This window comes from Triturus cristatus, chromosome 12, assembly GCF_964204655.1.
Source record: "Triturus cristatus chromosome 12, aTriCri1.1, whole genome shotgun sequence".
Classification (NCBI taxonomy): Eukaryota; Metazoa; Chordata; class Amphibia; order Caudata; family Salamandridae; genus Triturus; species Triturus cristatus.
In genome coordinates this window covers 224,502,443-224,530,215 of record NC_140595.1, presented here as the reverse complement: position 1 = coordinate 224,530,215, position 27,773 = coordinate 224,502,443, and the positions used below count along the sequence as shown (strand labels likewise).

Sequence of the window (27,773 nt, the reverse complement as noted above, 5' to 3'; positions counted from 1 at the left end):
GGAAGAGGGAGAAAGCACATGGCTAACTAAAATGGCTGCCAATAACAAAATGGCTTTCGGCTCATGCTAACAGCGATTCCTGCAATCTTTAACATGCCTTTCCTCATTGGGGTGCAATTATGAAATGTACTGCTCATCATTTTCATGTAACATTTAATATGTGACCAATTGGTACGAAGTGATGTTCTGTACCAAATACTACAAATACATTACACACTAAGCTGAGTGCTGTCTTTTCTGCATTATAAAAGACCCTTAGCATGGCCTAGGTCCTAAATTGATATTGAATTAGAATCTGAACTACAAAGAGCCTTAATTGTTCAGTTCCAAGTATAGAGCGTATTCCTGGTAGTTTGCGCTCTATGCTGACAACTTTATTTCTGTTTTCCTCTGCAGCTGTGCGCAAATGAAATGATGGATCCAGTGGATGATCTCATGGATGGAATTTCACTGCTTCCAGAGCAGGAAAAGGCTCTCCACAGTCAGGATCCCGAACAGATGTCAAATTCTGGACACCCAGAAGAGGACGGTGAGTATGATACACACAGTGCTTGGGGCATCCTTAGGAAGGAATCTTTGTGGGGAATCATTGCTCATCCTTCTTACCACCCATGCTTCAAGAAAGGGGTGCTCTTGGTCTTATATTTATGCAAACATAGCACTACTATGTCAATTCTCAGCCCGTCGTATCCTCTTTTTTAAATCTGTTTTTCTTTAATTTCCAAGAGGACAAATACTGTTTATCAATCAATCCTATTGTTGTAGATGGCTATAAGTCAGAATTGAGACGTTTATGATGGGGAACGTGATAATACTATCACTTTGTCTGGTTTAAATATTGTTCTAACCATTTTAGACAGTGTGATTACATTCAATTCACAGATAATTTATCTGTTACATCCCTCATCTCTCCTGTCACTTCCACCATGGACTGTACATCAAAGCACGTCTTTCTGACCGATTGATTATGACTAGCACTTGTGATGCTCTTTTCTTAGAGCCAGGGATGTACTTTTCTTGTTTTTGTTTGCAAGCAACCATTTAATGTTGTTGTGTTCTTTGTCGCTAGGTTGCACAGCAGGCTGTGCAGCAGAATCCTGGCTTCAAGGACTGCTGATTTTAAAGATTTTTCCTCTGACTTCTCTTTAGCTTACATTCAATCTGGAATTGTTTCCTTACAAATGTCTACCTTAGACACACTATTGCAGAGGTTCCCCGTGAGACTGGATATTGTTTTGAAAATACCATACATCTGCAAGATAAGTGTTTCCAGTGTTGCGTACACTACCTGGAACAGCAAAGGCTCCACAGCCATGAGTGACCATCAGCCATCTTTGTTTTGTGCCAGGAAGTATCTTTGTCCAGATGTAGTTGTAAGCTCTCCTGACCTTAGAAGCAGAGAGTAGAGGTAATGGAAAGAAGCAGCGTTTTTTATTTCCTTAAATTGATATGGTACATCCAAGTTCAATCAAATGCTTTATTCGACAACTTAATGTCATAAAAGTAAACAATTCAATCAATCCTATATTACAATTAAAAATAGAATGTACGGAGGGAGGAGCCTAGCGCGCAACCAAGATGGCCGCGTAGGTGCGAGGCTCCCGAGGACCTCCGCGACCTCCTGAATTAATCCTGGCGATATCCTATCCTTGTTGAGGGGACTGTGTCGGTGAACCCGAGCTGAGGCGCCACCCGTTTTTCGGGCCCAAATCGGACCCCGGACATAGGTGGGAGCACCGATCGAAGGTTGCGGCCTTCTCCGCGCCGGCCCCCCGGACTTGAGTAGTGGGGCGATCCGGGGACAAAGTGAACAACAGCGGCGGGCAGGGCTGGGCGACTTGCGTACCCCGCGCTTTCACTTTCGCTTTTGCGCCCTCCTTGCCCTCAAGCGAGGTGGGGTTGCGGAGCGGAGTGCGGTGGTGTGGCCCTGTCCAAATGCCCGGCTGACCCGCCGGCTGTGGGTCGTCCTGCGGATCGGTGGTCGCCCTCCCCCCCCCCCGGAACCCGTGAACTGGTTTATCGGCCCGTTCGAGGAGATTGGCACGACGGTGGGAGAGCAAACATGTCCACCAAACAAGATGGCGACCGGGCGAAGGTGAAGACGACCCGCCGTGGCCCGGCACACCAATCCAACAGTATGGACCGCTACACTCTCCAGAAGGGATCTCCGGAGACATCGCGCACATCCCCGGCGGGCCCGACGGAGGCATCTGCTCAACCGGTGGATCTGACCCTCCGGGACGTCATGGGCGCCATCGCAGAGATGAAGGCCTCGGTGGACCAGCGCTTCGACACCCTAGCGCAAAAAATAGACTCGGTCCTTGTGGATGTGAGTCTTGTGAGGGCTGACTTGTCCAAAACGAACGACCGGGTCGATTCCCTGGCCCACACCACAACGAGCCTCACGACGGATGTGGTGGCCCTCCAAAAGGAGGTGCGCCGGCTTGGCCAGGCGAGCGCCCTGATGGACCGGCGACTGGAGGAATCCGAGGGTCGGGCCCGGAGGAACAATGTCCGTATTGTGGGGGTGCCGGAGGGATGAGAGGCGGAGGCGGCAGATCTTTTTGTGGAAGAATTGATCCTTACCCATCTCCAGCCCCGGGGGCTGAGTAAGCTTTTTGCGGTGGAGCGTGCTCACCGGGTCCCTGGGGGCAGACCTAAGGCCGGTGCCCCGCCGCGGCCTCTCATTGCCCGGATTTTTAACTTTCGGGACAGAGACGCTATCCTGCAGACCTCCAGGCAACAGGGACCGGTCAAGCTTGATAACATGGATGTGCATTTCTACCCAGACTTTACTCCGGCGGTCCAAAAGCAGCGATTGAGTTTTCTTGGTGTTAAACGTCGCCTACGGGACCTGAATCTTAAGTACTCAATGCTTTTTCCAGCTAAGCTGAGGGTGGAGGTGGATGGTCGCACGCACTTCTTTGACCGGCCCGAGGCGGCTGGGGACTGGTTGGACGCTCTGCCTGGAGATCGGGGCCGGGGGGGTGGGGGGGGTGCGGTTGGCGGGGAGGGCCCGCCGGATCAGAATTGAGGGGTGAATAATAGGCCTTGCTCTGGACAACATTCCTTTACCATTTATTGATCGTATATGTTCCCCTCCTATGGAGGTCGTTCGGGGTCTGTTGGGGGCTTCCCTCCTCCTCTGGGGGACTAGTTAGTTTTCATTTATGGGGCGACAGGCACACTGCACTTTGGGGGGGCTGTCTGGGCTCATGCAGGGGTGCAGGGAGGGGGGAGTTCTGTTGGGATGGGGGGGTGGGGGGGGTGTGTTGTTTGTTTGCACCGCAAGGCAAACCTGCTATTGTATTATTGCTCTCGAGATGCTCTGTGGGGGACGACTGCTTGTTTCTACGTACGATGGGGGGTAGGGATTTGACTGTGTTGTCATGGAATGTTAACGGCCTGGGGGATAGGATTAAGCGTGGTGTGGTCCTGCAGTACTTGAAACGTATTTCACCAGATGTTGTCTTCCTGCAGGAGACACACCTTATAGGTAACTCCTTTCATGCTATGAATCGGCGGGGCTATCGTTTGGTGGCCCATTCGGGCTTCACTTCGGGCTCGCGGGGGGTGGGTATCATGATCAAGAACTCGCTCCCGTTGGAGATCGATGAGGTGCGCCATGATGAGAGGGGACGCTATACTGTCCTGGTGGGTAGAATGGAGGGTAGAGTGTTTATTTTTATATCAGTGTACGTCCCGCCTGGGTTACAAGCTACTACATTTGCGGACCTGGGGCACCTCCTCCTGGACCTTCCGGGTGGCCTGCTGGTGGTTGGAGGGGACTTTAATGCGGTGGCTTCTGGGTCCATGGATCGTCATCCCCCTAGGGACCTCCCCCGGGCACAGGCGTGGCTGTCCGGTCTTTTAGACACGCTGGGCCTGGTGGATTGCTGGCGACTAAAGCATCCCGCACAGCTGCAATACACCTTCCACTCGGGTGCCCATGGTAGCCTCTCGCGGCTTGATTACATCCTTGTCCCGGCGGCCCATGCTGGGAGGGTGGGGGAGGTGTGCCATCTGGCGCGGGGTATTTCAGATCACTCCCCATTGCTGTTACACTTTGGTGTCTTCCCGAGGGGGGAGGGCAGGGTGGCTCCAATCAATGCATGGTATTTGCGCGACCCCACCATTCGTGCCGACTTGATCAAATCCTTACAGAGATATTTCGACGAGAATGTGGGGTCTGTCCCTTCGGCCCTCTCCCTGTGGGAGGCTTTTAAGGTAGTTCTCAGAGGGGAGGCCCTCTCCTGTATCTCCCATGCCCGGCGGCGCGAGCAGGAGGAGGTGACCCGGGTGGAGGCCGAGATTGCGGAACTGGAGGGTGACCTGGGGAGTGGGGTAACGGATGCCAAGCTGCACGTTCTACACCTCAAGCAGGCGGCCTATAGAGCCCTCGTCGCGGAGGCGGCCAGGGGCCTCAGTAGAGAGCAGCAGGGGCGATTGTATGATGTGGGTGATAAGGCTGGCAAACTGATTGCGTGGTTGGATAAGAGAGAGAGAGCGAGTCGTGTGGTTCCTTTGATAGAGAGTATGGATGGTGCGTGCGTCACCGAGCCGGAAGCCATTGTCTCCTGCTTTGCGGATTATTTCCGCGAGGTCTACTCCCCGGTTTCCCCCTGCTCGGAGGAGGATTCCCGTGCCCTGCTTCGGGACATTGCGCTGCCCTCCCTCACGGCGGAGGACAGGGATCTGCTGGACGCCCCTCCCACCTCGGACGAAATTGCCCTGGCTATTCGCTCGGTTGCATCCGGCAAGGCCATGGGACCCAATGGTATCCCCATCGAGCTATACAAGCTACGCCCGGATGTACTAGCGCCCCACCTGCGCGCGATGTTCCTGGCGGCCCACTCGCAGGGTTCCCTCCCGCCGGACCAGCGTCTGGCCACAATCGTGGTGATCCACAAGGGGGGGAGACCCCGTGAGCGGGTCACATCCTATAGGCCGATCTCGCTCTTGAACGCGGAGCCCAAGATCCTCGCCAAGGTGTTGGCCAACCGGTTGGTCGGCGTGGTGGGCGATTTGGTCCACCAAGACCAATCTGGCTTTATACCACACCGCAACACGGCGCTTAATCTGCGACGCTTGCACGGGGTGCTCGCGCGTGTCCCGTTTGTGCGGGAGCCGGCCATCTTGGCGTCCTTGGACGCCACCATGGCGTTTGACACGCTTGAGTGGCCATACATCTGGGCGATGCTGGCGAAATTTGGATTTGGGCCGGGTTTCATTAGCTGGGTCAAATTGTTGTATTCGGGCCCATTGGCGCAGGTGGTGGTGAATGGGCGAGTCTCGGCCCCATTCGCGCTGGGGCGGGGCACGCGACAGGGTTGCCCCCTGTCGCCTCTCCTGTTTGCACTGGCCCTGGAGCCCCTGGCGGAGTGGCTGCGGTGGCACCCTTCCATCCGTGGTCTCCGTTGGACCCCCGAGCATGAGGACCGCGTGTCCCTCTACGCTGATGATATCCTTCTATATCTCGCCTCCCCGCGTAAATCACTGATCGTCCTAGTTGATGTTTTGCGCTCATTCGGTCGCAACTCAGGCCTTGTCATCAACTGGGCGAAATCCTGTGTATATGTGCTTTCCGGGGAGGCTCCGGTCCTGCCACGGGACTGTCCGATCCAGATTGCCTCCCAGGGGTTTCTGTACCTGGGCATATATATTACTCTGGACCCGGAGGCCCGCTACGAGCGGAATTTGCTGCCCCCCCTCCAGCGCTTGAAGGAGGACGTTGTGCGTTGGCGGCGTCTGCCGCTTTCGCCGCTCGGCCGAGCGGCCTTGTTTAAGATGATGTCCTTGCCGCGCTTTCTGTACGCCCTCCAGAACACTATGGACTTGGTTCCGGCACGCTACTTCCGTGAGGTGGAGGGCCTCCAGCGGCGCCTGTTCTGGGACGGGAGGCCGCGTATTGCTCTGGCTAAATTGACGCTCCCGTGGTACGATGGGGGGGTCGCCCTCCCGGATATTAAACGGTATTACTGGGCCTCCCAACTAGCTGCAATTAACCATGGCCTTTACGGGCCCGCCTTGAACCCGGCATTTGAAATGGACAAGATGCTCCTGCCCGGTGGCGACTACAATTGAGCGCTCTACTCTGGCGCGCCCGACTCCCGTCTGACGGGACCGACGCGTGTCATGGTGCGTGTCTGGCACGCGGCTAATGCAGCTATGGGGTGGAAGGACCGTTTGACCCGGGCGTCACCGCTATATGCGTCCGAGCGGTTGGGCTCCCTGTGGACGTCGAAGGGCTTCGAGAAGTGGGACACGATCGGAATCAGCACGGTGGGAGATCTCTGGACGAGGGGGGGATTCAAAACTTTTGAGACGCTGCAGACGGAGTTTCAGCTGCAAGGCAGTGAGTACTTTCGGTACCTCCAAGTCCGCCACGCGCTGGGCTCCGTCTTCCCGGATGTCGCGTCCATTCCGGAGTCTTCCCCCCTGGAGGACAGAGTGCTGGATGGCTATGTCCCAGACAGCACGATCTCCCTTATATATAAAAAGCTGATTAACGACAGGTCGTGCCTGCTGACTAGTCTCCGCGAGGCCTGGGTTGCCGACGGGCTGGAACTGGACGACGAGGATTGGATTTCCGCGGTGGCCTCTCCGAAGGAGGTGGCCATCCCGGCTCGCCTTCGCTTCGTCCAGCTTAAGATCCTTCACCGGGTTTACGTGACGGGGCCAAGGCTTCTACGTATGGGCTTTGCTGGTGACGGGTTGTGTAAGCGTGGCTGTGGTGCTTTGGCAACTTTTATGCATATACTGTGGGAGTGCCCTAAGGTGGAGCGATTCTGGCGTGGTGTGCATGAGGTCCTGCGTGTGGTTACGCGTGTCGCGTTGTTGCCGGAAGCGAGGAGATGCTTGCTGAATGTGTGGGAGCCAAATGACTACTCGGTCCCGCAGACGCGGTGGGTGACTCTGGGATACATGATAGCTAAGCGCGACATTGCCCAATTGTGGGGATCCCAGAGGCCCCCGGCGGTGTTGGCCTGGAAAGAACATATGGATTGGTGTATGTTTCGTGAAAAGGTGGTGTATGTGGCGAGGGGTAAGCCTGGGGCATGGGTGAAAATCTGGGGCCCCTGGAACGCCTACCGCGGGAGTATTTGTGAGCCGCCACTGCTACCAGCTGCCTCGCCAGCCCCGTCTCCCTAGCTGACCCCCCCCCCCCTCAGCCGTGGGCACGCGGTTCCCCAGTCCCTGATCTACTCCCATTCCCCTCTTCAGAGTTTTGCTGCTGGTTGGGATCCCCCACTTACAGAGCTCGTGCCGTCATTTTGGATTGCGGGTTGCCTTGCGGGTGTGGTTTTTTTTTGTGTTGTTTTGTTTTGATAAAAGGAAACCGTATTGTGGGCTTGGAGTTATGCGGCCTACGCTATTGATGTCTCCTGCTTCCCCAATCTGCACCGCCAAGAGACTCTTACTGTATGTATGTGATATGCTTTTGTCACTCTAGCAGCCGGCCGGGTGGTTGTAGGCCCATACCTGTAACTTTTTCAAACTGCAATAAACGGTTTCCAAAAAAAAAAAAAAAAAATAGAATGTACAAGATATCAACTAACAAATCATAGCAATTCGCTAGAAAGGCTTAAAATACAAGATTCGAAAGATAGAAACATAAAAACAGTATTGGGGTGCAAAACTACAAATGTCTTTTCCTGTATTTCATCTTATGGGGCTAGAGCTTTTCTGGGCATCTAATACAAGTTTTATATAAAGTGCAAAATGCAACTAAAAGCTCATGGATTAAAATGACACATTGGTCCTCCGGATAAAATTTCAATACCAAAAGGGCAAGCATATTGGGATACAAAATTTCAAATTTCTCTCCCCATGATACATCTTAGAGTAAAACATTTTTTGTAAAGTGCGAAGTGCCTACGAGATAAAGGGCAAACATTTTATTCCAGACAATCGTGAGGAGTACCATGGGTTACTCTACATACAATAGAAACATTATTAAAAGTGCTATGTGCATATAAGACAGGCTCATCGGTTTAAGGTGATCTACTGATATCTTGACACATTATTGTCCTCCTGGATGCGGTCCTTCAAATAAGTTTACATTGATGTTAAAAACACAAGTCTTTGTCGCCCGCTATGGGACCATGCTTGGCTGCCCCGGGAGGCACGCCATCACAGCGCTTACATGGCGGTCCCTACCAAAACGGTCCTTGAGATCTGGGACAAGGTGGCAGTTCGTAGGGGCCTGACCACTTTTCCGTCCCCTCACACCCCAATCGCTCGAAATCCGCAGTTCCCGCCGGCGTGTCGCCCACCCCACTTCGCGAACTGGACGGAAACCGGCTGCAGGACGATACGTGACTTATTCATAGGGGACCATCTTAAAACCTTTGCTCAATGCAAGCAAGAGTTCGGGCTGACGGAGAGAGACAAATTTCAGTATATACAACTGCGCCACTGGATACAGGGTTTTTCTCTGACGCAGGCAGCCACGTGGCCTTACACCCCGTTCGAGCAGCTGGCCCGCACTTTCGGCACTTACAAGGGGCTGATCTCCCGCATATATAAGGTGCTCCAACATACGCAGCGACCGGATCCCCACCCATACCAATTGAGATGGCAAACCATTTCTGGCTCAGGTGTTACCCCTTCCCAATGGTCACGGCTCTGGGGTGACATCCCCAAAATCTTTCGCAGCATTCCCCAACAGGAGTCGGCTTACAAAGTGATGACCCAATGGTACTACACCCCTGCCAGACTTCAAAAAATGTTCCCTAAGGCATCCCCCTTATGCTGGCGTTGCACTCAAGCGCTGGGAGATTTCATACACATCTGGTGGACATGCCCTCTCCTGACTACCTTTTGGAAAGAGGTCCTTAGCCATATAAAAAAGGTGTTAGGGTATCCCCTGCCGGAGGATCGGCTTGTGGTTCTTTTGGGCCTTAGACCGGTAACCCTACGAGCTATGACGGGCCGTGATCGACACCTTCGCCTCCACATGCTGGGAGCTGCGAAACAAACGGTGGCTCTCTATTGGAAGAAACCAGAACCGCCTATCATCAATGTGTGGTTTGCCCGCCTGTGGCATGTGGTGGCGATGGAGTTTCTCACGGCGCGTCTACAACTCCGTGATACCAAGTATAGGAAGCTCTGGAAGCCTTTGGTAGATCATCTGGGGCGACTGGGACATGTTAGATTACAACCGCCACGACTCTGGGCCTTGAAGTTCTTTGATGATGTAGTGGGTCCTACGGAGCCAGGGGGTTTCTGGAGACCTGCAGATGGTTCGCAGTATACGCCCCTCACAGCTGCCCTCCCGGAAGTGAGAACCTCGCCTCTGGAAGATTTCCACTCACAGCCACCACCAGATAGCAATAGTGGGGCTCACACTCCTTCCTCCCCGCCAAGCCTGCTTCCTTAGACCCTGTACTCCCTCCTTTCCTTTCCCTTGTTCTGACCCCCCCCCAGTTGGTTGGTCGCATCCTTGTCAATCTTTGATCCAGGAACGGTAGCGGATAGCCCTAGCGCTGCCCCAGCGCAGTGAGGCCAGAGAGCTCAATATTCTGTTGTTATTGTGTCTTGACGTGCCTGCTGGTTACCGACCTACGCAATGCCCTGTACGTCACTGTTGAATGCTATTGTGCTTACACCAAACACAATCTAGCCAATATCAGCCTTTTCATGCTGTCCCTGCTGCAGAACACGATTGGGGTACAGTGGAGGGTACACCTATGTGCTGCTCGTTTGGCTTGACATTGAATGTTGGGACACACTGCTTGATACGGCTGAATTGAACACTATCTCAGACAAACTGAATGCAGGTCCAGCTAAGCTCTAATGGGAAATGTATAGACATTAGGATACCTGTGATCTTTAGGATAAGGGGTCATTGGCCCTCGAGGGCGCGATTGGTGAAGTTCAACGAGTTCAAGCTAACTTGGCAATGTTGCAACTGTCTAAACATGTCTGCCAGGCAGGTGGCATACGCAGGGCATAGTGTCTCTAAGGCGGGAAACCCAGTTCGTTGATAACTGTACATGGGCTTGCTTTTTGGGTTTCAGAAAGGTCCTCTTGTTTTTCTGTATACGCATCTGTCTTTGGAAATCTGTAGTTTTCTGCTGCCGGCCTATATGGTTGTAGGCGAGTACGCTGTGTATTGCCTCTTGCACGACCTTTAGAATCAATAAAAGTTGGTTTAAAAAAAAACAAAAAAAACCAAAAAAACACAAGTCTATAATTTACATGATGACGTTTCAGAATCTAGACAATAATCAGATAACAAATGTCTGTTTTTCTTGAGCCTCATAGCAGCAACCAGAAAACATGCAATATTAAATATATCCCATGGTGTAATCAATAACTGAAGATAGAGTAATGCTGGTCTAACGTGCAAAAAGCCCTTTCCTCTCAGAATTGGAATTATGTACTTATTACGAATGTCAGTATAAAAAGGACAAAACATCATAAAATGAAGGGTATTCTGGGGAGAAAAATTGTCGCGCTTACAAGGAATCGCATACTCAGGGTTACACCACTCCTGGAAATCACCTAATAAAAAAGGAGCTAAGTTAAAGCGAAACCTGGTTAAAAGCCAACGATGGAAGGGTTTATTTACTGTTACCAAATAGGGTTCAATACAGATATTCGTTTTAGTTAAAAAATGAGCCCTAACAGAGGGTTTCTATAGCTCTAGTTCCTCCCTTTCTGCAGACAACAGATTCTTAAAATTAGATTTCACCCACAGGACATCCTCCTTCCGGATCTTTTCAGGAGCTTCAAATAGCTCTGGCCGCCCCACTTTAGTTAACATACTTTTAACATAAGACAGCCACTTGATCTTATTAGAGTTGTCTAGCTGAACACAGTCTCGTAAAATCTTATGATTCAAAATCAGTTCTGGGTTTATCCACGTTTTGAGCCAGCAGAGCAACGGAGCTAAGCTCAAAATGTCTGTGATATAGCCAATCCCAGGTTCCTGGTATATAGAAAAAACTGACGTAGATTGTGGGACTGATAGGAGACTACGTAAAAATGTATTTTCGGCTATTTGAATGCCTTGCTGTTCTTTAAAGCCCCATATAGAGGAACCATAGTCCGCAATCGCTACGCACTTTGCGCTATATATTTTCAATATACTCTCAATTGGTCTAGCCCCCAAACGCTTAGCAAACCCCATTAGTCCTAAGGCAGATCGAGTAATAGAATTCTTTTTAATTTTCTGTTGCGGTATCCAAGAAAACGTCTCATCAAAAACAACCCCTAAGTAGGTGAAGGAGGAGACCGGGGTGACTTCCTGCCCATTACAGTAAAAAGAATAGGGTTTTCTTGTTTTACGACCAATTGACAGAATATGGGACTTACTATTATTTACAGCTAGATCCAGCAACTGCATGTGGGCCCCAAAGGCATCTAAAAGCCGCTGGAGACCCACCGCCGTGCGTGCTATAAGGACAGCGTCATCCGCGTATAGGAGAACTGGAATTGAGCAATCTCCTACACGCGGGATATCCAAAGTCGCTGCCAAAAGGGATCTATCTAGGTCATTAATGTACAAGGTAAAAAGTACAGGCGCCAAATTACACCCTTGTCGGACCCCACGGGCTGATCTGAATGAACTTGAGCATTTGCCATCCTGTGAAATCCTGACCGAGGCAGTAAGATCTTGATGAAGATCAGCCAGGAAATACACTAAGGATGGGTCAAGACCTTTGTCTAGCAGGATGTTCCACAGCTTTGACCTGTTAACCAGGTCAAACGCTGAGGATAGATCCATAAATGCCATCCTTAAACAACCTTCCTTTGCCACAGTACATTTACTGATTAGTAAGGACAAATTAAGGCACTGGGCGGTGGTACTTCTACGTTTTCTGAACCCATATTGTAGAACAGAAATAATATTCTTCTCGGTAGCCCAGTCTGAAATTTTCATTAAAATTATTTTTCCTAAAATCTTCACAGAAGAGTCAATCAAGGATATTGGTCTGTAGTACCGCGGGTCCCCTCTCTGGCCCTTCTTAGAAATCGGGATGATAATCGATCAAGACCACGATGCAGGGAACCCTGAGGTGCCAGAGACATTAAAAACATTAGCCAGGATCTTTGCCCAGAATTTAGGTTCACTTTTGTAAAGATCTGCCGGGACAGAGTCAGGGCTGGGGGCCTTGTCACTGATAGTCTCCCTTATAGCTTTCTCCACTTCCTCTTCAAGGAACACAAGATGGACTCGAGTTTGAGTAGGTAATAAGCTAAGAGGTAAGTCCAGGCTCTCAGGGGAGGCATATATTGCCTTAAAATGGGACAGCCATTGAGCTTCAGTGATATGACAATCCTGAATCCCATTATCCAAGCCTGAAAAAAAGGTGTATTAATAATTCCCTAGAATTTTGAACTGTCCCTAAGTACGTCTACTGATAGCAGCGCATGCCATGCCTCAGCCTTAATCTCTGCTTTCCGGTTGTTGATTGCTGATTTGCAGAAACAGTACAAGATGGCAATCAAGACCCTGTCACGTGGTAAACTTTTCAGGGCTAGATTTAAAAGTCGATGGGCACGTAAGCATTTATTATCAAACCACTTTAAACCACGTGACGCTCTCGGTTTGGGCTTAACTTTTAGATCACTGGCTATTTGATTACAAATTACCTCGAAGACTCTAAAAATAGCGTCTTTTGTACTCAAGGGGTTAACACATATTATAATATTCCCCTTGTATTTCTCACAAAGTTCTATAAAAAAGATGTCCGGCATCACTTTGGGCAATCTGACCCTTCTCCCTTGATCACAGGTAGTTACAGTACAAGGTGCAATTTGTCTACTACCACAAGCTAATAGGCCGCAGCTTTTATCTAGTTTCAAAATGACAGGGTTATGGTCACTTAAGGGCGATTCCCTGGCATTATAAAAGACAACTTTGCCTAATAGCATGGGAGACATAAAAATGTAATCAATAATGGTGTCTCTAATTTTAGATTTAAATGTAGGGCACCGATCAAGAATGTTAACAAATCCAGGTTCAAAGAGGTCAGCTTCAGACAAGAGAGACTCTAAGCCCTCCCCCTCCTCTGAGTGTTCAAAATGGGGGGTTGAAGCAAAATTATGACCAAAGCCATCTTCAATACAGCCATGTGCGCGACAGGGATGTATGTTAAAATCACCCATAAGCACGACGTAAAACAAAGTAGTTTGCATAGCCCTATAATTTTCTAAAAAAAAAAATTCAAATTGTTCAAGTGTTGGTTCCTATAATCAATTTCCCCAGAATTATAAAAATTCACAAGAAGTATCTTGGGATAGGTAGTAAAACATATTTCTCCTGCCAGACAATTAATCGAGTCTATGTCAATCCTGTTCGTGGATCCCTGTAGGTTCAGAGATAGGAGTAGCATAAGACCACCCTTTGCTCTTCCAGCTGGAGTTGCTTGTGCTGGTAAAAAATAGGAGCTAAAACCATCTAACCAAAAATTATCCCCCTTGTCCCAGGTTTCCTGTAGGGCGATTATGTCAAAAGATTTTATAAATTCTAGCCACTGGGGGTTACCTCTTTTACTTCTTATTCCTGCAATATTCCAGCTAATAAATCTACATTTGGATGAGTTTACATCACCAATAACTTCTTCGGGATGATTAATACGGGGCATAACAGATAGACAATTTTCACTCCCAGTGCCAGTACCCTCCAGGTCATTAAGGCTAGATGAAGGAGTGCTAACCTTTGTCGCAGGGAGTCAATCATTTGAGTCCAGCAGGCTTAAAGGCTGAAATCTATTAGACAGTGGTAAGCCCACCTCCACGGGTCCTGACCACACACCTGTAGTATGAGGAGACAGGGCCCCAGCTCCGCCCGCACTTGCAGGACTAGAGACACTGCTTACAGGTCTGGGACGACACAGCGACAAATGGGGATTAATATTGGCCTGTGACCTAATGTAGGAATGCCCTGTACTTGTTGGTGGATAAAAATAGCCCAGGGGGACGGCCCTTATGCCGTCCACATTTAGGTCAGTAGCATCCCAAAACAACCTATCCGCTATATCTGGTTTATTAAAATTGACTATAATACAGTCACCTGCAATTTTTTGGGGATGATTGCCCACCCAAGACAGCCGTCTAGCCATAATAATATGGTCTGAGATTTCAGAGGAACCAGAACAATAGTGGTTACACCAACTTTTTGTTTTACGCAACAAGCCATTTGTTGATTCTTTTTCTGGGTGCTCAAGGGAGGAAACCCCCACAAGAACAGCAACCAGAGGAGTAGCTTCTGGGGGAAATCAATCCTGTTATAGTTGTTAAGAATGGGATTGTTATACTGCTCAGAATTCCCCCTCGTAACTATAGGCGGCCTTCTAAATTGCGTAAAATCAGTACATGGGGCAACATTAGGATCCTTTTGACTTGCAGTGAGAGGGACATCCATCCTATCCCCTGGGTTCGAGGACCCGCCCCTCCCCAAGGATGGCAACAGGGCGCTCGGTTGGTTGTTCCCTCTATTAGCTAACCCAGTTACTATTGGTAGCACATCAATATTACTAGTCATGGGACACGATTTTTCTCTCAGACGAGAGTCCATAATAGTGTTTAAATGATCACACTTCTTTTTTAGATCAGCCACACAGGAGTTGATAGTGTCAATAATGTTCTTGGCAATAGTGGTCAACATTGATTCGAATCTTGTACTAAAAATATCCTCGATGAGGGACCGCAGGGACTGTTGGATGGATTCATCGATTCCCGGGGAGGCCTTATATGTACTTATCTTGGGGCCTTTGGTGCGCTTTATAGGTTTTTTTGGGGGGCGTTTCACACCAGTGGGCCCTTCCATGGGAGCCCTTTCACATGGTAGATTGTAAGTGCTCTGAGGCCTAAGGATACCACCCGAATCAACCAAAGCAGGAGATAACGCAGCAATCAGAGGTTTGGGGGCTTTAAACAGTACCACAGGGTTCAGGGGTACAGGGACAGATGCAAAAAGTGCTGTTGTCGCAGTCCCTTCCCTAGGGGCTTCGCTTATATCCAAGCCTAGCTCCTTTTCCGCATTTGCTATTTCTTCATTCAAGGCACCCACAGCAGAAGTTAGGTAGGAAATTATAGATGGTGACTTTCTGGGTATTTTAGCTTTGAGACCCCCCTTGTCAGAGTTACCCAAATGTTTGCGCTTACCCATCTGAAATTGATGGAGGGGTGGCCCAGTCCAGACTTCTTCGGGCTTCGCCCGGGCACGCCCGCGCGTGTCCCGCGCTGCGTGGGCCCTGAGCTGGTTAAGAGGGCCTTAGGCGCCCTCTGATGATGCCGATTTTCGGCGCTGAGCAGGGTGTTCTGGGGGATGTAGTTGCTTCACCCCCAGGAACCGTTCCCGTCACGGCGGTAGCCAAATGAATGCTGTCCCAAGACGCCGTTCCCCTCACGGCAGCATTCGGAGGCAACAATAATAATTACAAGCGCGTCCCAAGTTGTTCCCCTCTGTATTATCTTGATAAATGTGTACAGAACGCCCTCCATTGTGACTAAATGATATCAGGTTTGTCAAGGCTAAGCCCTTCACCACATAAAAAATATCCAGATTGTTCCTGAGATAAGTCCGAAAGTGAGGTATTCTAGAGAAGCAAAGGAAGAAGAGTAGGAGGCTCATCAAGAGTTATAAGGTTGCCAAACCCATGAATACCTTTCAAATGGAGGGATGTCTCAATCAGTTCAGCTTTACTTCATTGGTATCAGGTTTCTCTGACTTTATTGATACTACAAGGGATTTCCCCACATGAGCAGACCTATCAAGGCGGTGTTTTAAAATGGGACACCTTCAACTTGCCATTACTTTGCTCATGCTGTTCCCCCTGAACTTGGAGTTAGATTTCTTACTCATGTCCAAGCTTCTGCAAATTAAGACTTCGCCAAAGAGCTATTCCTATTGCACACATAGAGGGACCGTTTATCTATCCCTGTGACAACACCAGGTAAAGTTGCCTCAAATCTTTTATGCTACTAGCCTTAGAGACTGTTCCTCAAAGCGTTGTTCTGCCTTATTGTCTTTATCCTGCTTCTCCAGCCATTCCACCAGACTCTGAGAAATATCTCTAATTTACATAGCTGTACTCTTTAATTGTCAAAGCAAATATTTAGGAACAAAAGCTTTCCCAATTAAACAATAGCATTCACATCTTCTTTGCTGCCGGTCAGAATTTCCACACAAGCTCACTTTAGGCACGGAATTTGCAATCCTTTAATTGGTGCAGAAACTCTGAAAGAAACTTGTTTCAAACTTGTTTTATCCCATTTTATATTCAAGAGCATTAACATTTTCAGTATCTAGCTCGCCTGTGTAAGAGGATGTGTCTCTCCACTCATATTTCCTCAGTCACTGATGGGTTAACAAGAAAGAGGCTTGCTTGCTTGTCCACTGACAACCCTGGCGAAATGCAGTGTGGAAGCCCAGAGAATATTCTAAAACTGTGGTTTACTGCCCTTTCAAACTGAGGCTCTGTAGCTGCTTACTAGAGGTTTGGGGTTTAAGACACCTGCTCCGAAAAACAAGCTGCAGTTACTTGCTGTTAGAAGGTAGCAGGGCTATCTAGATGAACCTTAAGGTGGAAACAGGATGATACAGCAGCCTAGAGGCATGGCTAGGCGCGTGCTGAGGTGGTCTCCTAAAGCGGCGCTCTCTCTCTGCCGCTCCATATTTTCAGCTTAAAATACTCCCAAAGTTTTCAGAGTGCCTGCAGGAGGACCGCTCTGGTTTTGCTGGTAAGTCCTGCACTGGTATGATCAGACTTCTGGCCTAGGCACAAGCTGTGGAAAATCCCTCTACAATGTACCGGCAGAGAGACAGCTGTATCATGACATACCCTGGGGAAACGCAGGGATTGATGGAGAACTCCCGCCGCCCCTAAACCATTCGAGGAGACAACACAGACCACCTCCGGGACTGGATGACGATGTGAACCACAAACCAGTCCAATCCTGCCAAATCCTAACCGCGACCATCAGACCTATGAAATGTATGCTTCGGGCCAATTCGATTTGTCCATCTGACTCGAGTCTGGTTGCTCTCTCAGAATGTAGTGCCCCTTCCTGCGGCTACCTTCTCTGATGATGCCACTGTGCAGGGCTGACCGCCATTGAGGGTGCTGCTTTGCCCCACTAGATGTGCAAGCCCTCAGAGGACCCCCATATCTTTTTCCTCCCATGCCTCAGGTGTTGAAAGTTGCAAAAAGAAACTGATGTCAGCACACTGGGTTGGCACCTTTATAGGCACGGCAAGTCACTTCCGGTGCTGACACGGATCCGAACGGCGCCACCTACCGGCACACTGGGGTACTGCTTATAAATTTCCGGCTCTAATCTATCACCTGATGAGAAGTCTATGGTGAGAAATCTGCAGCTATTTAGAGTCTCTACCAGTTAATGCGTTATCAGAGCTAACTTGTTCATTAAAGATACATATGACTGACCTCTGAAGCACGTATCATCTCGCAGAAGTACTACTCCACCATGTGTAGCAGCTCTAATCTGATGAAGACACTGCTCTTTGTTACATGGACAATGTTTGGATAAAACTGCTTTTCGCCTCCAGAAGGAGCAGTTCTGCACTGATAAAAGCAGTGCTGGTTGTCATGGGGATTAGGTCTGGGACAGACGCTGTTGTGTATTATTAATTGAAGGTCTAATTTGATGTAGTCTCTATTGTCTTACACTAAGAACAAGCGGGTCTGTAATGAAAAAAGCCTATTTTCTATTTTACATTGGAATGTGCTTTAGGTTCTGATGTGGAAGGAATGGCAACATCTGTTCCATTTCAGGCACTTGCCAGCAGTTCCACTCCTAGCTGCTGTTGTGCCAACGGTTGTATTCAATAAATAATTGTTTTAGCAATTTGTTATCTCCGACAATCCTTCACTTCTGCTGGCTATCATGAGAAGTGGTGTTGGTCTGAAGAATGCTTGACTGGCTCTATTAAAAAACAGATCTTACTGAGGTGATATCTGTGTTAATGCTTTTTAAAAAAAAAAATTTATTGCATAAAACCCGTGCTCAACATACAGGAAATGCAGTGGTATAGGTAATCTCACAGTATACATATGATAGACAGCGGACATGAATTTAGAAGCAAAAGCAGCAATTATAATGCATAGAGTCCAAACATAATAGAAATATCTCATTTTGTGACAAGTGCTATGATGCTATGCATTCGGTTGATACTTGTGAGAGGAATAGGTCTAGTCTGGGAAAGATTTAATTTTGCAATTCGAAATTCAGTCTTCCTATTTTATTGACATGTAATATTTCGACGTGCAATATCTAAATGTTCTCATTCACCTTAAGGAAGCAGTTTTACCTTCCTAACCCTCAGTTAAATTAATTGCAAGTTAGTTTTATGAAAGGGCCTCTAGCTTTATGCACACTGCATTAATGTCTTAGTTCATTAGTTATAAACATTCTGAGTATTTACCTGAACTATTTCTCACAGTTTGATTTCCATGATCCTCGTATCTCAGCCATGATGCCTTGGTTTCACCTGCTGTTCAAGTAGTGATGCCCCAGGAATTTATTTTCTTTTATACAATAATGATACTTATTCTCACTGTAGGCAGTGTTTTGTGACTCTTATTCCCAGTAACATTTTTATAGCAATTCATTTTTCTAGAGATATTACTACATTTGTGGTGAGAAAAGATAACTAATTCTTAAATCAAACATCAATTTTCTTTTCCCTTTCCTTCAGTCCTAAGAGATGTTCCTGAGGCCAAGCTACTGCCAGGAGGCAAGTCAGACCAACTGGGTCTACCACAGACCCTTCAGCAGGAATTTTCCCTTATTAATGTGCAAATTCGAAATGTCAACATTGAGGTATAGAGACTTTTTCTTTTGATATGTTATTTGAACAATGAAATCAAGTATTACATGACTTTTTGACTTATACCCACATGAGTTCCGAGCTCAACTGTTTCAGGCATTGGTTTTGGGAGTGTTTGAAAGCACAATATGGTATTTTTCCGAATTTCAGGCTTCAACATTAATCAAACAAGGACCTGCTGTATATATTTTAAAGACGCATGCTTGAATAGAAATAGCTATTTCAAAATTAACACATGCACTCCTTCTTAGGTCTCGCCTAACGATGCAGCGCATGCGCTGCTCGCTCCTAGCAAGATCTTTTGTCGCCGCTTTAGCTTGCGAAGCGAGGGTTGCGAAGCGAGGGTGGAAGCTCCACCCATGCTTCTTATTGGCGCGCCTTCAAAATCCGTGCTTTTTATTGGGAGGTAAGCATTTTTGGTTCCCTCCCTGTCTTCGTTTGGCGTACCTGCCCGGACAGAAGATATGCACGCGTATGCTGTGCAAAAACGGCATGCTGCTTTGTTGCATTCTGCATGGACCATCATGCAAATTAAAGCCCTACACACAAGCGTTTGCTTTGCCCACTACGAGGATCCAACCCCGCCCCTTTGTTATGTACACAAAGGTCTGCTTGCACAATCACTGTTAGCCTTGAACATTGGATTCCAATTAACTATTCATATATGCCAACTATGTTTCTACATTGCCAACCAGGTGGAGCGTTTCTCGTTGTAAATGCCACGGTTTACTGCTGATGGTGCGGGCGGACTAACATTACTGCCCCCTCTGGAAACCTCTATGGCACCTACGGTTGATCTCTGGGTCGACAGATAAGCCCAATCTTGCAAAATCAGCTGCAGGCATGTTCGGGTGTCTGGTAGCCGGGACACTGGTGAGAGACCGGGGAAAGCAGGATTGTATATCCAACAGTGACAAGTGAACAACAGTGACAAGCGCTGAGTGCTCAACCAACTCAGATACCTAGATACTGGCTGCGCAGCAGCACAGCCAGGATAAGAAACACTAACTTGGCTAACATCACACTGCTGTCATTAGGGAGACTTTTTGATAGTAGTTGGTTCACAAACGGCTGTGGGTTTACTAGGAGCTGTAGTTTCACTTTCCTATTAAACACGTTAGTGTGCAAGTCGCAGCGCAGTTAAGCCAGTGAGCAGAACACTATGACTAGGTAGCTAATCGGCACCAATTACATAAACCATGTGGGCTTTTTCACAGCTAAGCAGCCATTGACTGACTCTTACAAGCACTAACAGGACCAAAACGCACGTCTGGCCAAAAACTGAATGGCTAAATATTAGCTTCTCTAACAAGTGACAGCAGACCAAGCTTGAACTTCACTGGCACAAAACACTTAAGCAAACGCTGATCACAACTCATTGCACAATAATCCAAAGACTACAACTCCCTGAGGGCATCAGGTTGTTAAATGCAAGCCCAGCACTGAATGCATAGTGTTGTGTCAATATGGGGCTATTTGGCAACCCCACCCAGTGGCCAGCATTTTCATTGCTTCTCCGCATGCCATTCATGGGGCTGAAGCTATGTAGGCTTGTGAGCACTCTCACGGAATGTCACTGACCTTGTGGATAACTGCCAAGAAGTGATCTGGAATGCTGCACAGAGGTGCGCAAAGTTCACCTGTGCTAATGCAGTTTCATTGCTGACGAGGAGCGAAGGAAAGGAACAGAGCCAGACTGAGAGAAACAACTGTGTACGAGGTGAGGAGTGGATTGCTGGTGAAACCCCACTGTCACCACATTATAACAACAATAGCGCCGTTTACAAATAACATTGTGTGTGTGGCCCTGGGAGCGCCCTTGCAGACAGATGGGAAAATCAATATTACTGTTGGCAATATTTGTGTCCCCTGCCCCCGCTTGCTCCCCAGGCACACCCCTGCGAATGGCACCGGTTGCATGTTTTCTCACCATCGCCCACTCTCTTATTTTGCTTCTCTGCGGTTCACTGTTAAAATACCCACATTTTTTAAACAGCACTACCACATTTTTCACAAACGCACTGTAAAATCATGATCTATAGCTAGATTTTCTCATGAAAAAACGTAACATTTTCGCATATTATGCTCACAGTGCATATGAATTCCCTTAACACAAGTAATTTCTCTATTGCACAGCAGCATCACATTCCTAAAGTCTTTTTTTTTTTTCCTCGTGATTTATGACTTTAGGCTACAGGGCTAACCAGTCTTCTCAGACTGATTTTAAAAAAAATCCCAGCAATGGCAAATGGGCTGGAGACGGGTGCATTTTCTCGTTTCTATTCCTTTTCGCTAATCCCTCAGTTTTGATAGCTGCAAAAGAGACTATAAATATTTAACTCCCATGAGTGATACCGCAGGTCTCTAACTCTTTATGTTAGACATTACTATTTTTTTTATTTGTCATAGAGTAAAAGCTTATTGTAATCTTTGAGGGAGAGCTACTATGTCTATCAATTTTTTTGTTTAGTTTTTCGGAGTTTTATATAGCGTGAACTTGACCCGAAGGTATCAGAGTGCTTTACATGAGCACCAGTTGCGTTACACAATAATTTTTTTTTGTTAGGCACAGGGAGATTAAGTGATTTACCCAGAATCACAGGATATTGAGCATCGGTGCTGAGACTCGAACACGGTTCCCCAGATTTTAAGTCGACTGGCCGAGCTGTTAGGCCACGTCCTCTCCACAACGTTTACTATAACCAATCTCTGTACTGCACTTGTCCCATGTTCACAAAAATGCTATTTCATATTTGACTCCTATGTTCTTTTTTGGTTCATTGTGATTTAGAGTCATGCCTTCCTGCACCCATCTGGGTGTCTTTGTGTCCAGTTAACTCTTTCCTCGTAAATGCAATAGTACCTCTTGGTTTCCTCAAGGACTCTTTTGTTAGTTCTCCTAGTTGCACAAGTTTGTGCGGCAGAAGTTATATAGCTGCATGTCGTCTGCTGTCAGTTTACAGGCCTGTACTTAACGTTGCTCAAATGTTTCAGCAGTAGGTGAGTGCTGCACCTGCGTCTCTGTTTTCAGTGGTAATTCCTCATTCTTAGTCTAGACAATGCTGATAGCTGCTTCTATAGTTTCAGTGGAAATTTCTCATTGTTAGTACTCCAGCCAGCGCTGCTAGCTGCTTCTCTGTCCCCCCAGTGGTAATTCCTCATTCTGAGTCCTCTACACAGTGCTGATAGCTGCTTCTCTGTCCCCCCAGTGGTAATTCCTCATTCTGAGTCCTCTACACAGTGCTGATTGCTGCTTCTCTGGTCCCAGTGGTAATTCCTCATTCTAAGACCTCTAGGCATTGCTGCAGCTGTGTCTGTATTCATACATCCACTACACTCCAAACCAAAAAACATAGGTAAAAGACATTATCGTTTACACCGCTAATAGCTCTAACTCTACAAAATACGAGACCTATTGCATTGCAAATGCTTGTTCATTTAGTATATTTAATTTGTCACATCTTTCAAATGTAGTACCATGCAACAAAGCCTTACACGGAGAATGCACCAGTTGACATCTTCCAGGCTCTAAAATTCCCTTTGCCATCACTACGCAGCACGCAATTGTCACCCACACATCTGCCACCCTTCTACAAGAAATATGTTTGTATTTTTAAATAAGATGTTTGGTACTGGGTGCACAGCCTGTGAATAAAGCTGTTGTGTTGGCCTTTACCTCTAGTTTTGATCTGGATTTACCTTCTATGAGATCTATATATGCTAGGTTTGCAAGGCGAATGCTGCCACTAAGAGAGGTGATGAGAAAATGAAACAACTACTCCACTGTGTCAGGTGTTGTAATACAAACCGTTAGGAACAACTGTATATTTTTATTTTGGCACTTTATAAATCTACCAGGAGACTTTGGCACTCTTCTTTACTTAGATGTGCTATTCAGCTGATCGACTTGTTGTTCCTTTTCAGTTGTAGAGAATCTAGGGATAGCTTGGCAGACTTGTTCCAAATAAAAAAAAATATATATATATATTGTCAGCAGTCATATACATTCGCTGGTTGTTGTCTCTGCGACATGAATCGTTTTAAGTTCTATATATGAATGGAACAGTTTTAATATGTTAGGCACTTTTGCATTTTATTTCATATAATATTCTTAAACCTTGTGTGCGACTTTGATTTTTGTGACAAGAAATGTGTTTGTTCTAGTTCTAATGTTTTTTTCTCACATTCATAATGCAGCTGAATTGGTGGTGATGATATTTACATAACTACAATATCAGAGGGGAAGGGTGTGTGAAAAAGTGTTACAACTGGACTGTGGTGAGGGAAAGCTCCAAATTTCTTTTTTGTTTGAAAAAGTATGTTTTTTTACATATTTCAAAAGTGGAGTGAGAGGAAATGGAGCACAAAGTGGAAGTGAGTCAGTTCTAATGATGAAACCCCAACAAAGTGATGAGAAACTCTTTGGTTGGAAATGGAGGTTTGAATGTGGCTAGAAGTTTTTTATTCACGAAACGAAGATTTCAGGTGGGGGTGGGGGGGGGGGGGCTGGAGTACTTGAGCAGTATTTTGTCTAGGTAGTTAGGGAACTGTCCATATATAGTACTGAAGGCTAGGAAGAGTTATTATGTGTCTTCTTTTTTGGCACATAACCAACCATCCAGATGATTATACACAGAGGAGGTTAGTGAGTGTCCTAGTAGTGAAATGTTTTTCCTTGTCCAGTGTGGAGAAATAATGCATAGGCATAATAAACTGTTGCAGTACTTACAGTTTACAGAACACTAGAGTACAGTTCACTGTTTTGACAACATGGACTGGGATGCCAGGCAGGTAGGTAGTTGGTGTCTGGAAGCAGTAGTTATGAAGGAATTCAGGCACGTGGTAGGGTTGAAAGGTGCACCAAGGTTTATATCCAAAGGGGACAGGATACATCTGCTGTTGGGAAATATTATGTGTGTAAAAGAAGAAGGTGCAGTTTTACAGTTAAAGAGATTATGCTTCTTTTAGAAAAGTTCAGCATAAGAGAATGGCGAGCCATCCAATGACAAATGTCTCTGAGGCAGTTGAAGAATCAAGATTGTAGGTCAATGGTAAGAATTGGAGGATTATTTCAGTATGTGCGTGTGTTCAGATGATACGAGAAACTAAATGATGAAATACTGCTACAAAGGGATGTTGTCTAGAGGGGGAGTTACACATGGTCAAGGTTTGAGCCCTATGAGACAAGAAATGGTAGTGAGGTTGGTGGCAAGAGCACTGATCGCCATTTGATAGAAAAAGGTTGATTGAAGAGATTAGCTGAGAACCAGCTGAGTGTTAAGTCAGTGAATTGAAGAGTGAGAATGGTAAATGAAAAAAGTTGTGTTCAACTGTGTCAGACGCAACGGAGTAGTCTAGTTTTATAGGATAGACAGTTGATTGTTACAGTGTGCCAAGTAATGAAGTTAGCAACATGAGAGAGAGCGCTTCTGTAGAGAGGAGAGCTAAGAAACCTGATTGAAGGATATTGAAGATGAGAGTTGTGGAAGAATGAGGCTCCGCGAACTCTATAGAGAGAGTGAACCTTGGGAATTAAAGTGTCAGAGGGTTCACTAGAGAGATTGGTGGATATCGGTATGGGGATCTTTTCAGCATCCCCTGTTGAAGAGGGCAAATGATGCGGACGGTAGTGGTTTACTTCGTCAGTGAAGAGACCAAATGACTCCATCAGGTACAAAATATAATTTGCAATTGAACGTAATCAAACAAATTTCCCTTCTGACCTTACTTTGACTGCCTCAGTCAAATATACAGAAAGCTTTACTCCCCTTTGCTTCCTTTCTCAACAGTCCCTGCCTTTGACAAGGACCCACCAATGCTGAAATACAAAAGGCTCCAACTAATAACCACAACATACACAAACTAAAAAGCAAAGCCTCAAAATTAGAATAACAGCACTGTGCAGCAATGCATTTCAATAAATATCAGTCTTTATTCTCTTCCCCAGCAGGTTAGATATGGCTTATAGCACTAAAAATACTGGTCATAAAAAGCAATACCTGCTAGTTTTCAGGAAATGGTTAACAGTGATAAACCACTTTCAGGGAATGCCTAATAAACTGCAATATATCAGTTTTTCTCCTTTAGAGCACCACCACTCCATCACCTAGTCACAAATTCTCAGCTAGACTGCCTGTAACTTCTTTTAATACACATAGCAAGCGCCTTCTCAACCAGCTCCGAAATTCTCATTCCCCTAGGTCCCACAGTTCAGCTGGCATTCTCTGTGTCCGCTCCACATGCCAAACCATAGAACACCTGCCATTGTGAACAGGGCAAACATCTGAAGTTTTATTATAAACACCTCACGTATGCCTAGCCCTAAACACAAGTTTGAGAATCAGCTTAAGAACTCTCAGATTTGCTTTTTGTCTGCTAACCAGAGCCGCTACTGCCTTATTATCAACATTAAAATTAAATCTTTCCACCAAGTCCTTTCCCCATAACATCAATGCCACCACCTAAGGAAAATATACCAAAAATGCAATACTGCGCCTTCTGCTCGAACCACCTAACCAGCCATCGCTCAACACTTTTTGGTCCATCCTTAAAATGACCATCACCTCCTGCCACAAATGCATTTTATCAACAAATATCAATGTTGTTGCTCTTTTTGAAATTTGTCAAAAAAGTATATCTGAAAGAGACTGTAGTTATAGATTCCTTACCTTTAGAATTACCCCCAGGCGTCAGAGTGGATCCGGAGAATTTTTTCGTAGCAGTACCCCTGCGCGTTGGTAGGTGCCGTCGGTCGACTCCTCGTCCTTCAACGGTGTCATGGTCGCCGGAATGACATTGAGGTGTCTACTAAGACGCCACCGCTGCGCGCTGACGTCAGTTCTTCCTTTTTCCGCGCCAGCCAGATCCAGAAAGAGCGTGCCCCTTAGTCACTTTTTGACTAGACCTTTTTTTACTTTTGTCAACGTCTTTTTTGAGTCTTTTACTCCTGGTAGCACGAGGGATGTCCCATCATCTGACAGGCTTCAAGCCTTGTAACTCCTTTCACAAGTTGATGTCTGTCACGAATCCGCACCTCGTGTGCTTCTGGTGCCTGGAGCGTGACCACGAGCCGGAATTGTGCTCCGCCTGCCGGGCCATGAATCCGAAGTCTTTGCAGGAGGCCCGGCAGTCTGCTCCGTGCCATTTGCGGTTCTGGTTGCGAGGAAGTTTGCAGGACTGGTCGCGTAGCCACCACCACTCGTCATCAAAGTCTTCGCACTCATCAGGTAAGTCGAAGCACAAGAAGAAGGCTAAGAAGCATCCTCGTTCTTCGCCTTCTCCCCATCCGTCGGCCAACACAATGCGGGACACGGAGCATCGTCGCTCTCCAGCTCTGTCTTCTGAGCCTGCTTATGGGACGGTTCCGTGCTTCCCTCCCTTTCCCGGAGCTGGAGCACCTTCTGCCCAGCTTCGAGGCATTTACGAGGCTCTTCATAGCATTTATGGGCAGCCCGACTCCGCAGGTGCGCCTTCGGTCCCCACGGACTTGGCTGGGGGCCCTGGGCCTTAGATGCTGGCGACTTCGATGCCAGAGGGCCCCCGGTGATCCAGGCCTGGATCGGCACCGGTCGACCTCGCGGTACATTCCCTTGGCCGGACTCCAGTGACGACGCCCCAACGCCGGTTGTGCCCCCAACCTGCGTTGGCCCCAGCCCCACCCCCGACTTAGACCCGATGCAGAATCAACGTCGCCCGACGTCGGTACCAGCGCTAGAGGGTACTTTTGTACCGCTGTTCATCCCTGGCGTCCCCTATCGCCCAGAGTGGCAGCCAGAGGGGGGTGAGGAGGACTGGGAGGGGTCTTGAGACCCTTTAGCTGACCATCTTGAGGAAGTGGGTGATGCCAGTGGTTTGGATACCTCCCCAGACCTTGGCATGCTCTCCCCCCTACTATGGCTACAGACATGGGAGCTTCTTACGCAGTTGTGTTTTACGTAGGGCGGCTGAAGCCTTGGGCCTCAAGCTTCCTGCGGTGGCAGTCAGTACTAACCTCCTGACAGAGGTGCTTCAGCCGGCAGTGGCCTCTTCAGAGCCCCAGCTGCCTTTAAATGAAGTCCTCCGAGGTATCCTTCTGGGCACTTAGTCCAAGCCCAGAACAGGGGCTCCTGTGGACAGGATGATTGCCCGAAGCCACTGCCCGGCCCAGGGTGACCCACTTTTACCCTCCCAAATCCAGCCCCCGAGAGCTTGGTGAGCCAAGCCTCGTCCTCTAAAGGCACATTCCCTACTGCTCCCCCAGATAGGGATTCCAAGAAGCTGGACCACCTTGGGAAGAATATGTTTTCTTCCGCCAACTTAGGGCTGCGGTAGGTGAACACCGTATGCCTCTTGGGCCGTTATACCCATACAGTGTTGGATATGGTTGCCCAGGGCGTGCTCACCCGCGCAGTTGCTGAGGGTCGAGACGCAGCTAAGTTCACAGCTAAGATACCGCAGACTCCCCCCCCCCCCCCCCCCTTCGAGACTACCCCTCCTATCGCATGTTGGAGGATCACTTGGCCCTTCTCCGCCAGGAAGTTACGGCTCTCTTGGCCAAGGGAGCTATCAAATGGGTCCCTGTGCCAGAAGTAGGTCGTGGTTGCTATTCCCACTACTTTCTGGTACCCAAGAAGGACAAAGGCATGCATCCTATTTTAGACCTCAGGGCACTCAACCGCTTCCTCCGGAAGGAGAAGTTCAAAATGCTTACGTTGGCTCAGGCCCCCCCTGCCCTTGATCCTGGAGACTGGATGGTAGCGTTGAACTTGCAGGACGCCTATTTCCACATCCCCGTCCTGCCATCCCACAGCGTTACCTGCGGTTCACGGTAGGCCACAAGCATGTTCAATTTACTGTGTTCCCCTTTGGCCTTACCAGCGCCGCTCGGGTGTTCACGAAAGTGATGGCGGTGGTCGTAGCTAATCTGTGCAGGTCAGGGGTTCCAGTCTTCCCCTATCTCGACGACTGGCTGTTGAAGGCGGGCTCG

At 47.7% G+C, this 27,773-nt stretch overlaps 1 protein-coding gene across 4 annotated transcripts in view; it reads left to right on the top strand.

Annotated features, from left to right (window-relative positions):
- Window positions 1-27,773, top strand: part of WDR59 (WD repeat domain 59) — a 766,237-nt gene that overhangs the window by 307,012 nt on the left and 431,452 nt on the right. For all 4 annotated transcript variants that reach the window (XM_085636815.1, XM_085636817.1, XM_085636814.1 and 1 more), the window contains exons 12-13: window positions 397-529; window positions 18,677-18,801. In XM_085636815.1, coding sequence (XP_085492941.1) covers window positions 397-529; window positions 18,677-18,801 — 258 coding nt within the window. The remainder of the gene's footprint in view (window positions 1-396; window positions 530-18,676; window positions 18,802-27,773) is intronic.